At 47.9% G+C, this 15,457-nt stretch overlaps 1 protein-coding gene across 1 annotated transcript; it reads left to right on the top strand.

Moving 5' to 3' along the window:
* Positions 1-11,493: 11,493 nt before the first annotated feature.
* Positions 11,494-12,660, top strand: socs4 (suppressor of cytokine signaling 4). Its single transcript, XM_088296871.1, has one exon. It carries the CDS (start codon positions 11,494-11,496, stop codon positions 12,658-12,660), a length of 1,167 nt encoding a protein of 388 aa, XP_088152997.1.
* The last annotated feature ends 2,797 nt before the right edge of the window (positions 12,661-15,457 follow it).

Below are 15,457 nucleotides of genomic sequence, written 5' to 3' on the forward strand. Positions count from 1 at the left end.
ACAAAACATAGTGAAGTGACTTAAAGCACCCCCAAAAGTGTTCTGTCATTCGACATACGGAAGTAGCCTATTGAGTGCACACACTCGCACAGTTACTGGAATTCTCTCCTCTACGCTATTGATTTTTTTGGGTTGGCTTCACAAATGTTTACACAGCTAGGCTGGAGAAATACAAAGTCAACAGATACCCCAACCTCCCCACCCCCATTCTCTAGTATTTTCTGCATGCATTAGAGGTCAGGAAACTCACAGGATGTGATCAGACCTATTGGCTACTGTACAAGGCGACTGAAAGGCACTCAGGGATTGCGAAGAGATTTACTCTTTCATGCATAGCACAACTGCGGCCCACGTTATTTAGCGTTTATAAAAAATATAAACGATGAATCAAGAGGTCCTGAATAGAGATTCATGTTTGCAGCATTGCAAAGCATGCAGAAGCTATACTGTAGTTAAAAGAACCACAAGAGGGCTCAAATGTGTTCATCTTTACGTTGTCTAATGTTGCTGGTTACGGTTGTGTCTTTTTATCATTATGTACCGTTTCACATCAAAGGTGGCTTGTGGTCAGTATGCCATTGTTTTGGGCAAACACCAACTAACAGACCCTGGCCAGCAGGTACAGTGGCCAGTAGAAATTTGCGAGTCACCGAAAATCTTGACTGCCCACAAGTGCATTTTTTTGTTTCCTACTGAAAAACTTTTATTGCTGAAACAACCAGGTCGAAACAGGATGTTGATATGTTGAAACCCGACACCAACACCACCAACACTCACTTTAGGTAGTCTCGTGTTACTAGCGTGTTCCAAGTCTGTACGCCCGCCACCAGTGTTAGTCAGACCTCATCATTTCATAATCAGTTAAGCAGGTAAACACTCTACAGTTTATTTGAGGTGTGATGTGAAAATGTGTCACACCAGTGATGCAAGCCATCATTTTGGGCTGAAAAAAAAAACAAGCCCATCAGAGAGAGCACGTTAGGGGCCCTATTTTCATTTTCAGCACAAGTCTAGTACATAGCCCAGTCTACCTGTGTGCATGAGTGGAGTTTTCCTCCTTTTAGTATTATTCCAAGACAAAGCACACTCAGCCCGTGACATTCATTACAGGAATAGAAATGGACTCGCAAATGAGTGAAAAATGAGTTTGTAAAGGAAAACTGCATGATTGCCCCTTGCAGATTGTGGCGTGGGCAGCGCACGTGACGTGGGCAGTTGGAGACTGCCTTGGGATCGTGCGTCCCGTGTCAAGATATCGCCTTGCGGCGATGAGGAGGTGGACCCAAAAGGCGAGGAGGCAGGAGGTGGATAGGGTTAAGGGAATTTATTGCCACTCTCAGCAGGGACAAACAACGGGGCGTGGACAAATCAACAACAAAAGGCAACAAAAACGAGACGGGAACGAACCAGGCGGACAGGGAATGATGACACGAGCAATAACAGGAACGAAACGCGAGTTGTGAGAGTCCGTGGTGCAGCAACAGGGAGCCAAACAGGATAATGACCCGACACTGGGTTGAGGGCATGGGAGGTATAAATAGTCCGGTAATCAGGGGAGCAGATGGGGAGCAGGTGTGTGATCGTGAACTGGGAACAGGTGCGTGGCTGGTGAGAATGAAAACAATAACACAAAGCACATGGCAGGGAGGTGACGAAAACAATAACAAAAGACACATGGCAGGGAGGTGACGAAAACAATAACAAAAGGCTGTCATGCCCGACGCGTATCATGACAGTACCCCCCCTCAAGGGACGGATTCCAGCCGTCCCCAAGAATAACAAAAAAGAAAAAACCATGTCCCAAAAACAAGGGTGGGCGGAAGGGGTCGGGAGGTGGGTCAACGACCCGTGATCGAGGCCGGTCTGGCGGATGCCCGGGGGGCCAGACCAGCGAGTCCTTTCGTGGCCCTTCAGGGGGCCGTGCGGGTGGCCAGACCAGTGCGTCCCGATGGGGCCATTCAGGCGGACGTCCGGGACGACCCGAACTCCACCTTGAGTCCGCTGATGGGGCTGAGACGAGGGGCGGCGGCGGGACGCTGGGTGCTGCAGAGGACGGAGCTTGGACCGGCGTTGAGGCGGGCGCAGCCGAGGCAGGAACTTGGAGCGATGGCGGGACGTCGGACGCCGCCGAGACGGAGACGAGGCATGGTGGAACGCCGGACCCCGCCGGAGCCGGGACGAGACGTGGCGGTGGGACGTCGACCGCCGTCGAGGCAGGCACTTGGTGCGGCGGCTGGTCGTCGAACCCCGCCGAGACCGGAACATGGAGCGGCGGCTGGTCGTCGAACCCCGCCGAGACAGGAACGTGGAGCGGCGGCGGCGGCTGGTCGTCGAACCACTCCGAGACAGGAACGTGGAGCGGCGGCTGGTCCTCGAACCCCGCCGAGACAGGAACGTGGAGCGGCGGCTGGTCCTCGAACCCCGCCGAGACAGGAACGTGGAGCGGCGGCTGGTCCTCGAACCCCGCCGAGACAGGAACGTGGAGCGGCGGCTGGTCCTCGAACCCCGCCGAGACCGGAACGTGGAGCGGCGGCTGGTCGTCGAACCCCGCCGAGACCGGAACGTGGAGCGGCGGCTGGTCGTCGAACCCCGCCGAGACAGGAACGTGGCATGGCGGCTGGTCCTCGAACCCTGCAGAGACAGGAAAGTGGAGCGGCGGCTGGTTGTCAAGCCCCGCCGGGACAGGAACGTGGAGTGGTGGCGGTTCGTCGGATGCCGCCGAGGCAAGGGCGGCAGGCGGCGGCTGGTCATCGTCCACCGCCGAGGCAGGAATCTGGATCTGTAGTGGATCGTCGGACGCCGCCGACACGGAGGCGAGAAGGGACGGTGGTTCATCTGGCACCGCCGGGGCAGAGGCGAGAGGCGGCGGCGTGTCGTCCTCCACCACCGGTGCAGGAGCTTGGGGCGACGGGGGATCGTCGAGCACCGCCGAGGCAGCGACGGGAAGCGATGGCGTGTCCTCGGGCGCCGCCGGGACAGGGAATTGGGGTGGCGGCGGACCATCTGGCGCCGCCAATGGAGGGATTTGGAGCGGCCGGGGGCCGGGCGCACCAGAGGCCGGGACTTGGAGCAGCGGCGGGCCAGGTGCAGCGGGGACAGTGACTGGTAGCGGACGCAGGACGTGCTCCGCCGGAACAGGGACTGGTGGCGGACGCAGAGCATGCTCCGCCGGAGCCCGGACTGGTGGCGGACGCAGAACGTGCTCCGCCAGAACAGGGACTTGTGGCGGACGCGTGGCGTGCTCCGCCGGAACAGAGACTTGTGGCGGACGCAGGGCGTGCTCCGCCGGAACAGGGACCTGTGGCGGACGCCTGGAGTGCTCCGCCGGAACAGGGGCTGGTGGCGGACGCAGGACGTGCCCCGCCAGAACAGGGACTTGTGGCGGACGCAGGACGTGCTCCGCCGGAACAGGGACTGGTGGCGGGCGCAGGGCGTGCTCCGCCGGAACAGGGACTTGTGGCGGGCGCAGGGCGTGCTCCGCCGGAACAGGGACTTGTGGCGGACGCAGGACGTGCTCCGCCAGAACAGGAACTTGTGGCGGACGCAGGGCGTGCTCCGCCGGAACAGGGACTGGTGGCGGGCGCAGGGCGTGCTCCGCCGGAACAGGGACTTGTGGCGGACGCAGGGCGTGCTCCGCCGGAACAGGGGCTGGTGGCGGACGCAGGACGTGCTCCGCCAGAACAGGGACTTGTGGCGGACGCACGGCGTGCTCCGCCGGAACAGGGACTTGTAGCGGACGCACGACGTGCTCCGCCGGAACAGGGACTTGTGACGCTGGCGAGGCGCCGGAGGGGGGGTCAGCAGCTCTCGGGAGGCCAGAACGGGCCCCCCCAGCTTGGGGTGAGCCGGGACGGGGCGTATCAACTGGCGGGGAGCCGGAACGGGGTTCAGCAGCTGGCAGGAAGTCCGGACGGGACTCAACAGCTGGGGAGGAGCCGGAACAGGACTCATCCGCTGGCGGGGAGCCGGCACTTGACTCATCCGCTGGCGTGGAGCCGGAACGGGGCTCGGCAGCTAGCGGGGAGCCGGAACGGGGCTCAGCAGCTAGCGGGGAGCCGGAACGGGGCTCAGCAGCTAGCGGGGAGCCGAGACGGGGCTCAGCAGCGGGCAGAGCGCCGGGACGGGGCTCGGCAGCTGGCGGGGAGCCGGGAAGGGGCTCGGCAGCTGGCGGGGAGCCGGGAAGGGGCTCGGCAGCTGGCGGGGAGCCGGGAAAGGGTTCAGCAGCTGGCGAGGAGCCGGGATGGGACGCTGCGGCTGGGGGGCAGCCGGGAAGGGACGCTGCGGCTGGCGGGGAGCCGGGAAGGGACTCAGCCGCTGGCGGGCAGCCGGGAAGGGACGCTGCGGCTGGCGGGCAGCCGGGAAGGGACGCTGCGGCTGGCGGGGAGCCGGGAAGGGACTCAGCAGCTGGCGGGGAGCCGTGGCAGGGCTCAGCAGCTGGCAGGGAGTCGGGACGGGACTCAACAGCTGGCGGAGAGCCGGGACAGGGCTCAGCAGCTGGCGGGGAACCGGGACGGGTCTCAGCAGCTGGCAGGGAGTCGGGACGGGACTCAACAGCTGGCGGGGAGCCGGAACGGGGCTCATCAGCTGGCGAGGAGCCGGGACGGGGCTCAGCAGCTGGCGGGGAGTCGGAGTGGGGCTCTGGAGGCAGCGTCTGATGAGGGACCGGCACTGGAGGCTGCATGGTGTGGGCAGCTGACGGGGAGGCTACGTGGGTGGTTGCAGCTGGCATGGAGGCGTGAACCTTTTCAGCCTGCTTTAGGTCAGCCAGCTGTGCCTGCAGCGAATAATACTGCCTCATGCTCTCCACCGTCTGATCCTCCAGCGCCGCGATCTGAGCGGTCAGCTCCTGGAGAGTCTCCCGGGGTGGTGCCTCGGCGGCGCCCTTCCCCGCTATTGAGGCCACCCGCTCCGCTATCTGGGCCAGTTTTTCACTCAGCTCAGTGCGGCGGGAGTCCATCAGGTAGGCGACCCTTGCGAGCTCGTCCTCGTAAGCGGGGTAAGCTGGTAACGAGGCAGACGTGGCGCTGAGCTGTTCGGCGGGTTGGTGGGGGGGGTCCGTGCGGCGGTGTCCATGACGCCGCCGCGAGCCCCTCGCTGGGTCCTTTTTTCGAGGTCGGGTCATTCTGTCAAGATATCGCCTTGCGGCGATGAGGAGGTGGACCCAAAAGGCGAGGAGGCAGGAGGTGGATAGGGTTAAGGGAATTTATTGCCACTCTCAGCAGGGACAAACAACGGGGCGTGGACAAATCAACAACAAAAGGCAACAAAAACGAGACGGGAACGAACCAGGCGGACAGGGAATGATGACACGAGCAATAACAGGAACGAAACGCGAGTTGTGAGAGTCCGTGGTGCAGCAACAGGGAGCCAAACAGGATAATGACCCGACACTGGGTTGAGGGCATGGGAGGTATAAATAGTCCGGTAATCAGGGGAGCAGATGGGGAGCAGGTGTGTGATCGTGAACTGGGAACAGGTGCGTGGCTGGTGAGAATGAAAACAATAACACAAAGCACATGGCAGGGAGGTGACGAAAACAATAACAAAAGACACATGGCAGGGAGGTGACGAAAACAATAACAAAAGGCTGTCATGCCCGACGCGTATCATGACATCCCGTGTGTGACACCCCACCCAACCCCTCATAATTATGCGGCACGCTCAGGTGTGTGGTTTTAAAATATTTATAGGAATGAAATGACAATTATTTATTCAATGAATTGGCTTGTCCAATGATTCAGAGGAATTGTGACAGTTTTTAGGCTTACGAAAGACGAAATGACATGCATCACGCACATTCGCGGAACTCAGAATCTGTCTGCCTGCACCTGATTTAAATCCAGTAAAATCGCATTACACCACCTGTGTCACAAGTCCTGCTTTTAGGTAATCTAAAATTGAGTCTCCTTTTGGTCATCAGATTGCCAGATGCGCCAGGGGCGTGCAATAGAATTCTCTGGAACGCCTATTGAGGCGTAGTGTGGTCTACCAAATTCACAAATTCCAAAATGAAGATGCATCTGGAGTATTCTAAAAAAGAAAGAACGCACTGTTGAGCACCAAGAACAAGCAGGAACTGAAGTCAATTGAAGTAAGTCGCGTGACAGAGCATCACCACAGATGAAATTCATCTTCTAGTGATGTCTGTGTTCCACACTTTAGGTGGTATTTGACTGCCAAGGAATTTGACTGTAGGAATTTGCCAAGTATTAAAAAGTGACGTTTGCATTATGATTGTTTACTTTGTCCCATACGATTTGGGCCCTAAAAAAGTGGGATGCTTATGTACTGCAGAAAGGGTTGCAATTCCTACACTCTTCACTTGATTTGTATGTATACCCTCAATAAAAACTAAACCACTTCTTGTTTGTTTCATTTCAAATAAATTGTGAGGGCATGTCGAGCCAAAAAAAGATGACAATTGTGTCCATGTAACAATATTTATGGACCTGACTGGATGTACAGTACATTATGGTTAAAGAAAAACATGTAAAGTCTGCATTATATGTTTGTGTAATTGTTCACAGGTTATTCATTAATATCCTAACAATGCTATGAATACAGCTGGATAACATAATTGCACATCATCAGCTATTTTGAGGACTGAAAGAACCCACAACATAGATTGAAACATAACACTAGATCTCGCCTTATCAGTCACTGAAGTATGCTCTACACTCTACAGTATATCTAAGGGAGTATAGAGTATATGGGGGCCCATTTGAGTAAGCAGCCTTGGCTTGGGTTACAGTCTTTAATGTGACAGAAGGGAACGACTGCTCTGGATACTTACGGGCAGCAGAAAAGATGGAGACATGAATTAATACCACAAAAGTCAATACAGCTGCTCACATGTCCTTAGCGGAGGATTATCCCAGATCTTTGAACAGTCCCTTACAATTCCAGTCAACTTCATAACTTCAGAACAATATTGGTAAATTCATACAACATTCCACACCTTTACCCATTTTTTGTTTATTACACAATTTACAGTATAAATGATAAATTAATACATTATTATAAGTGCTGCAAAATGTGTAAGGGGAAAATGCAAAACATTGAATATTTTCGGATGTAATACATTCAATGTAATTCACATGAGCCCAGGCCACCCTGTAACTCCACCCCTGCCACTCAGAGTAGAGACTGGGTCCATGTTGGTTTTGCATTGTGGGTCCGGGTTTCTTTACAAAAATTAGGTGATTTGGAGCATGGTGGTGTTTGCTGGAGCAGGTGGATTGGTTATTCTGAGGACCTCTTTCTCTCTTACTCCAGACACGCCGTTTGCTGGGCTGAGCCAGCGGGTTAGGGCATTATAGACAGCATACCGAATGCAGAGGAAGTCCTTGATGATGTTGTTCACTACACTGCTGTCACCTCCACTCATTCCATTTCTCCATGCCTTCCTGAACCACCTAATTTATATTAAACAGCAGCAATTATCTATTATTGTCATAACGGTCACTTCTCATGTATGTTGGTTGGTATCAGAGCTGCCTTGAAGGCTAAAGGACTGCTTGCTATGTGGAAACATCAGAGTATCTTGATGTTTTATATCAATTCATAAGATTGTGTGAGTAAATTGAAGCGAGTAAAGTATATTTGAAGAATGAATCCACAGCAACCACACTCACTCAATTCATTTTATGCCATGTCAAGCAATGAAAGGATTGAGCTGTGTGATAAATTAACAATGGAACAATCACATTTGAACCAGGGCAAGCACTTGAACGAATTCTGATTAAATTGAAAACCAACCAGGAACCACCACAAAGATGCACCCCAAAAACAAATAAACCATAAATGTAATGGATGACTTGAAGCACTTCAAAACAACATGAAGACATTTTTTATTAAGATAACACTAAAATGATTATTCTTTTAAGTCATTGCTGCTTCATGATGCACATCTCAGGTTTCTACACTGATGAATGAGGGTGGAATACTTGTCCTGGTACATGTAACGTGACCCGTTGCTTTACAGTGAGAGGTGCAGCACTGCTGTTTTGTCAGAGGAGTCTTTGGATGAAGATCAATGGAAATAAATGAGACCCGTGGAGCCAGACTCCATACTGATTCAATTTGCCATCTCAGAAATTCACATTATAGTTCTGCTTCTCAGCGGATACAAGCAGTCACGCACGCATACACACGCATACACACGCATACACACAAAAGTTGGCAGGTGAAATAGTGTGATCTTTCAATGCAGCAACGCTTTACAACAGTCATTCAGATACTGATGTGGAATAATCATGAATAATTTGAATATAAATACAGAGACATGTTGCGACTATGAGATCATAAAAGGTAAAAATCGGATGACCTTGCTGCTTTGGCTGCATTTAAAGGGAGGAAATCACCGAACACCATTAACTGCAACCAGATGTCATATCAATTGAAATCAATGGAAATTAATCTGAGGTCTTTTTATTAGGGGCCAAACTGAACCTGGCACGTTGGACAACTGGTTAGCACGATGGCCTCACAGTGCAGAAGTGCAGGGTTTGATTCTGGGTCCGGCCTTCCTACGTGGCGTTTGCATGTTCTCCCCGTGCCTGCGTGGGTTTCCCCCGGGTACGATTTCCTCCCACATTCCAAAAACATGCATTGTAAATTGATTGGACACTCAGAATTGCCCCTAGGTAGGAGTCTGAGCACGGATGGTTGTTTGTGTGCCCTGCGATTGGCTGGCAATCAGTCCAGGGTGTACCCCGCCTTTCGGCCCGAAGACAGCTGGGATAGGCTCCAGCACCCCCCCCCCCCCCCCCACCCTTCTGAGGAAAAATGTCTCAGATAATGGATGGGTGAATAAACTGAACCTGGGTAGATTCAAATGTATAATCAACATTTGTTGCGCTGACCCTGCTGGAAATTTTGCTTAAAAATAATATACTGTATAATGTAATATTTGGTAATACATATGACAGACAATCTGGCCTGTTGGCTTAGTTAAACAGAATTTGAATATCCCTCCCCAACAGGTACGCAAGGGCAACTGTTGTAAAAACTGAGCCATGAAAATCATCAATCACATCCACAATCACAACTACAGATAACTTTGGCAAGAGTCGTGAAGTTGACCCAGAATCTTGTGTGTGTGACACAGAAAACATTTTACATTAGACACTAAATGAAAACAAGCTGCCATAATGTATTCTGTAGTTTCACTCCCCCAACTCCATTAATATCAATATAATCTGCAATAGAGTTCATGTAAAAATCTAAGCAGAGTAGTCTCCTTTCAGTCAGATTTGCATCAATTATTCATGAAACTCCTGTCGTCCATGCCGCTCATGGGATCGATGCCTCTGTAATGTGGATTAATACAAGCCCCAGGTCAAGTCCTGGCTCGAGCAGACAAACTGGATTTCTCCACCTGCATGAGGTTCTTCCTGGACCAAACTTTGCACTGCGCCCTTTACACACTTTTGGAGATCATATTATGAGGCTGTGTCCATTTATCCTTTGTCTCTTGCCGATTTATCCTCAAGGTTGAATTGCATTGTGTGATAAATGGCACACCCCAATTATACTAATGAGAGGATATGCTTAAAGAACGAATAACACTTGACTTGACCTTTATTATCTGACCTGATGTCATTCCAGTTCCTGATGGTGTCATGGATTCTGTATGGAATCGATCAAATTGATTGCAAGAACATATACGATTGTCATCCATCTGGCCACTGTAATAATGCAAAGAGCATTAAATATTCAGAAAAGAGGAAGTTGAGTGTCATTATGTTATCAGATATCGGAATTGATATAGAGTAATTGATGAGACTTTCATATAAAGGTACAGTAAAATACACGCGCACACTCACACAAAACCACTTAATATTTTTTTTCTTGAATTATATTTAACCAAAATTCATTCTGTGATTGTAACTAGCCCAGACACAGCATATGACATGTCTGACAGTAGAACTGGAAATGAGAAACGTAACGATTATTCAATCAATAAGTGAAGCCTTTTAGATGCTTTGTTGTTTCCTCTATTGAACTAAATAATTGATTGAACTCCTAAGCAGGTAATAACAGCCAAACAGGCTGCTGGTAAATCTGATTAATAACCTATAGTTGGGACTAATGCTATTGTGTGTTCTGGGGCATAAAATTAAACTAAAGCTTGACCACTATAAAAAAACAAAAAAAAAACAATATCTGCATATCATACCTACAATTTGAGTTACTGATATCCAGAAATCACTAATGTAACATAACTCTAAAGCTCTCTCTTAATATATATATATATATATGTATATGTATATATATGGAGATAGATAGATAGATAGATAGATAGATAGATAGATAGATAGATTGATTGATTGATTGATTGATTGATTGATTGGTTGATTGATTGATTGATTGATTGATTGATTGATTGATTATTTGTATGTGTACGCGTGTATTGTGTAGTTGCCAAGTAGAAGACATAACACTTATTAACTTGAGATCACATCCTCATACCCTCTAGCTTGACACCGCTCCACCTCTTCACTCCAGACAGCACAATGGAGTGGAGGAAACTGCTGCCCCCTGTGGGATTTGACACTGATGTTGGAGGGCGTACAGCAACCTGCCATCTGTCAGAAGCGGAGAGGTTGCAAGCTGGTCACACGTGTCCGTTAATGTGTAGATAACTAACATGGATGAAGAGCTGTGTTTGTGACACTGTTTATAAGGTATGTTCTTCTTGAATTCTTTTAATTCACTCATCATTACTTTAATTGCTCTTGCAGTCTGGTCAAAGATAGATTACTGATAACCAAACCATCACCAGAGTCCGTCTGAGGTTTTTACTGAACAAAAAATATTAGAAGCAAGTACTACATTGTAGTACATAATAGAAGGTGTTTTGTCAACATTTGTTGATTTGCCTGCTTTTAAAAAGTTGATTAAAAGCTATTTAAATGTTTTCAATTTAAATTAATTATTGAGTAACATGATTATGCATTGCAACATATATGCTGTACTTATCGTTTAATCATCTGCTAAGAAAGACTTCTTTCCATTAGCCTTTCCCAGGTTTCAAGTTTATTTCAATTGTCGTTTAGTAAAACGATATAAGCTGTTTTATTGCTCATTTAGTTTTTGAATACTGTGAAGATATTATTGTGAAAAATTTTTTTTACTATAATTAGCCGCCATGTGATTGACAACCAGTCCAGGGTGTAGCCTATGTGCAACGCCCCAAATTCTCTACCATCGGCCCCAGCTCATGCTTGGAAAATTGATTAGTATAATTATATGTCAACGTTATGGCAATACGTTTGCCTATTCTAAGTTAGGATGAAATGATAAAGTGCTGAAAAAGTTTAGGAATAATAGGACTTAAGTAACAAAAGTGCAGTTAAATTGTGTAAACAATTCAAATGTGTATAAACAAACTAATGGAATGTTTAATTGTTTTTTTAATAGATTATTGTTCTTGATTAGATGTGTTTTTTTTTTTTCAATTTTATCATAGCGAGAGAAGATAGAGCAACCATGTCTGAGAAGAAACCCCGATGCGCAGACACTCGTCCCAAAAGTGGTATTCGCAGTTGGAGTGCCGACAGTTATGTTTGGCGAGGAAAGAAGCGCACAAGGAACTCCAGCAAGGGTTCCAGTGCTGGAGGGTTTGAGGCGGAGGTGTCAGAGGAACTCGGGGTACGGTCCACATCCTGTCCAAGGAGGCGCAGAGAGAGAAAGTGTAGCTGCAGCAGTCTTGGGGAAGACATTGATGCTGTGTGCCGAAAGGCCTTGTCCAGGCGCTCTTTGCGGCAGAAGTTCCAGGATGCTGTGGGACAGTGTTTACCCTTGCGTTCGCATAATCCCCACCATCATCATCACCACCACCATCTACCGGGAGCCTCACGTCCCTTCTCTGTGTTATTCTGGTCCAAACGCAAGATCCACGTCTCAGAGCTCATGCAAGACAAGTGCCCTTTCTCCCCCAAATCTGAACTCGCTCGCAGTTGGCACCTTTTTAAAAATCATGCCACCCATCCAAGTGCCCTCATGGACCTGGAGGCGAACCTCAAACCTAGCGACCCATCTTCATGCAGCTCACCACTACAGACACCGCTCTCCTGGGAGGAGATCTGCTGTTCCCCTGCGCCTGGAAGCATCACTCAAGAGGACTGGGACACTATTTGTCCACATGAACAAACAGAGGACAGCAGTTGCCACATATTGGTCCCCGATCTCCTGCAAATAAACAACAGCTCCTGCTACTGGGGCGTGCTGAACCGCTTCGAGGCTGAGGAACTCCTGGAGGGCCAGCCAGAAGGTACCTTCCTGCTCCGAGACTCTGCCCAGGATGAGTTCCTTTTCTCTGTCAGCTTCCGACGTTACAGCCGTTCCTTGCATGCACGCATAGAGCAGAACGGCAAGCGCTTTAGCTTTGATGTGCGTGACCCATGCATGTACCGGGATGCCAGTGTGACGGGGCTGCTGAGACATTACAGTGACCCAGCCACGTGTCTCTTCTTTGAACCTCTCCTCTCCCAACCGCTACCTAGAACATTTCCTTTCTCCCTGCAGCACCTGTGCAGGGCTGTAATCTGCAGCTGCACCACCTACCAGGGTATAGAGAACCTGCCACTGCCCCCTCAGCTCGGTAACTACCTTCGGCAGTATCACATCAAGTGTCAAGGGGCGTGTGCTGTGTGACGATCCAAAGCACCATTCGTATCAAAAAGATACATTGGCCCCAGAGACCACATAAGGGTAAATAATATATATGTGTGTGTGTGGGGGGGGCACCTGTGTTTACATTTATATATTTGAGGAAAATGTATAGAGTATCTCTTGTTTGTTGTGCTTAAGTATCAAAAGTAGTTGTGTGATATTAAATGTACTTAACTGGAAGACAAAGTACAAATATTGAAAGAAAAATTACATGTATGGTCAAGCAGGACAACTCTTTCACTTTATGCTCTGCAATAAAGATCATCAGACAATTCAGATTTAATTTTGTAGTGAGAAGTAACAAAGATGCTTAGGCCAGATGTATCGGATTAAAGTCTACAGTTTATTTAGAAAATGTAGTGGAGTAAATGTGAAAGGTGAAAGAAATGTCAACAAAAAAAGTCAAATTCTACTTAAGTATTTGTAATACGTTAAATACATTACAAGACTGGTCACTGCAGTAAAAGCACAACTCAACTCCAAATCATCTGATTCAAGTCTACATTATTTACAGTATGTGCAATAAAACGGATAACTGTGCGTATCCCTACGAGCAAATAATATCTTGTGAGGTTTCGTTTCAATTGGAAAGTTGCAGTTTCTTTCTTACCGACAATTTACCAATGCACTGCTCTGTTGACAGTCAGAAGACAAAAGTGCTTACAAGAATTAATTATCAGCCTAAATGTGGTACTGGTCTCCACAGTAGCACTCAGCACACTTGTTTTTGCATCTTAATCATCCTCTAAACCCAAACCAAATCTCTCTCCTGAGGCTTTGAGTAGAAACTGTGGTCGTAGAATGTGCTTGTAGATTTTGCTGTATATTTTCTCCGCATGGGCAAGTAGAGGACAAAAGTGATGTGCTTCATTAAAACTACCAAAACCTTAATTTGCACCAGATTCTTTTGATTGATTGACTCTTTGATTTATTAGAAATAACATTTAGAATTATAGCGGTAAGCAGCGATAGAGAGCCCTTGCATCCCTGGCAACATTGGGGTGTTGGCACATTGGAGAATTATTAAAATGAAGTATAAATGTGACCTTTATGAAATTAGAAAGGAAATTAAAAATAGGCGACTTCCTTTCAAGTTTAAAATAAGGATTCAGAGATTTATTGTAGGTCTTGGGCTGTTACATGTGCCTCCAACCTTTGTGAGATCTTGGTGACACCTAAAACCAGTGCTGCTTCGCTAAAGAATTGTAGAGGGCATTTTTGAGCCATTTTTAAAAAAAAATCACACAATAATGTAATAAAATTTTGATTGATGCTGCTGTCAGGCCTGATGTTTTTTAAAATTCTCATGAGTTTTCTTGCAAATTTATACTTTCAAAAGTAGTGTTGTTTTCTTGGTGAATGGAGCATTGCCATGGCAAAAGATTTTTGTAAAAACGTATTTTCAAGTAAAATTCAATTAAACTTGCCCATGAGGCAACACACTCCATCTTTGTTGCTTTTGTTTACCCGGCAGATGACCCGGGAAGTACACAACGCCCAATTAAAAAAACAAAAAAGCATTCCATGCAAAAAAACAAAACAAAAAACAACAACTTTACGTTATCTTGCAATCTTTGCGAGGGAACGCAAAGTTTTTTACTTCTTCCTTGTCACCTTAGGGACTTCCTACCAAATATGACCACTGTAAATGTTCAAAAACGGGCCAAAATTGGACATTCAAAAATTCATAACTCACTTCCTGTTCATAATGTGTTGTTGTTATAGTTAATTGAATTATTTCTTATAATGCACTGGAAAGAGGAGCTCTCCAATCTCGTTGTACACTGAGTACAATGACAATAAAAAAAATAATAATATAAATAAATAAAATTCTGATTCTGATTTTAGACTATGGCTACAATGGACATTTTTGTATGTCTCTGGGTGCTACACGTGCCTGCCAATTTTCGTAGGCCAAGGTCAAACGAACAGGGGTTGGTTTTCATTTTCTCCCTGTAGGTGACGCTACAGAGCCATTTTGTTTGCCTGGTTTATACCGACTTTTTTTTCACTAAGCTCGATGTGAGCGCAACGTTTGGTTGGTTTTCGTGCATATTTAGCGAGCCAAAAATGCGATTAAAGGATTAGAAAAAAAAGATAAAGATATTAATTTCGACAAAATCAATAGGGACCTCGCAGCGGTGGCTGCTCGACGTTGTAAGTATACTCTCGCAGAGGAAGCCAGTGAATGTTTTGCCCTCTATAGCCACTTGATGGCAATATAAATCCTCAAATTGTTGTCTATCAAGGTGTGAAATGAGGGGCTGTCTGCGTATTTCAGAATCACTTGGGCCTGTCAACTTCTGAGTATTAGCACTAAACTAACTTTTAGATCGTGGACTAGATACAGTATAAATCTAATCTTCAAATACTCCGCTCCTTATACTGGAATCAATGTGATATTGGTTCTCATCTTTAATTGTATCAACTATATTAATACACAAAACATCCATCCATCCACCCATTATCCTCACAAGGCTGGAGCATGTCCGAGGTGTTTTCTGGCAGTAGGTGGGGTACACCCTGAACTGGTTGCCAGCCAACCGCAGGGCACATAAAGACAAACAACCTTGCGCGCTCACACTCTCACCGAGGGGCAATTTAGAGTGTCCAATCAAACTACCATGCAGGTCTTTGGAATGAGGGCGGAAACCGTAGTACCCAAAGAAAACCCACGCAGGGACGGGAGGAACATGCAAACTCCACACAGGAAGGATGGAGCCGGAGCCAATCCCTGCACCTCTAAACTGTGAGGCCATCGTGCAAACCAGTCATCCAC

The sequence above is a fragment of the Idiotropiscis lumnitzeri genome, chromosome 5 (genome assembly GCF_059441095.1).
Source record: "Idiotropiscis lumnitzeri isolate Australia: NSW breed Sydney's pygmy pipehorse chromosome 5, RoL_Ilum_1.0, whole genome shotgun sequence".
NCBI classification, from domain to species: Eukaryota; Metazoa; Chordata; class Actinopteri; order Syngnathiformes; family Syngnathidae; genus Idiotropiscis; species Idiotropiscis lumnitzeri.

What these genes read in the sequence shown, in the direction of transcription:
- socs4 (XM_088296871.1), top strand. Translation starts at nt 11,494, where the DNA reads ATGTCTGAGAAGAAACCCCGATGCGCAGACACTCGTCCCAAAAGTGGT.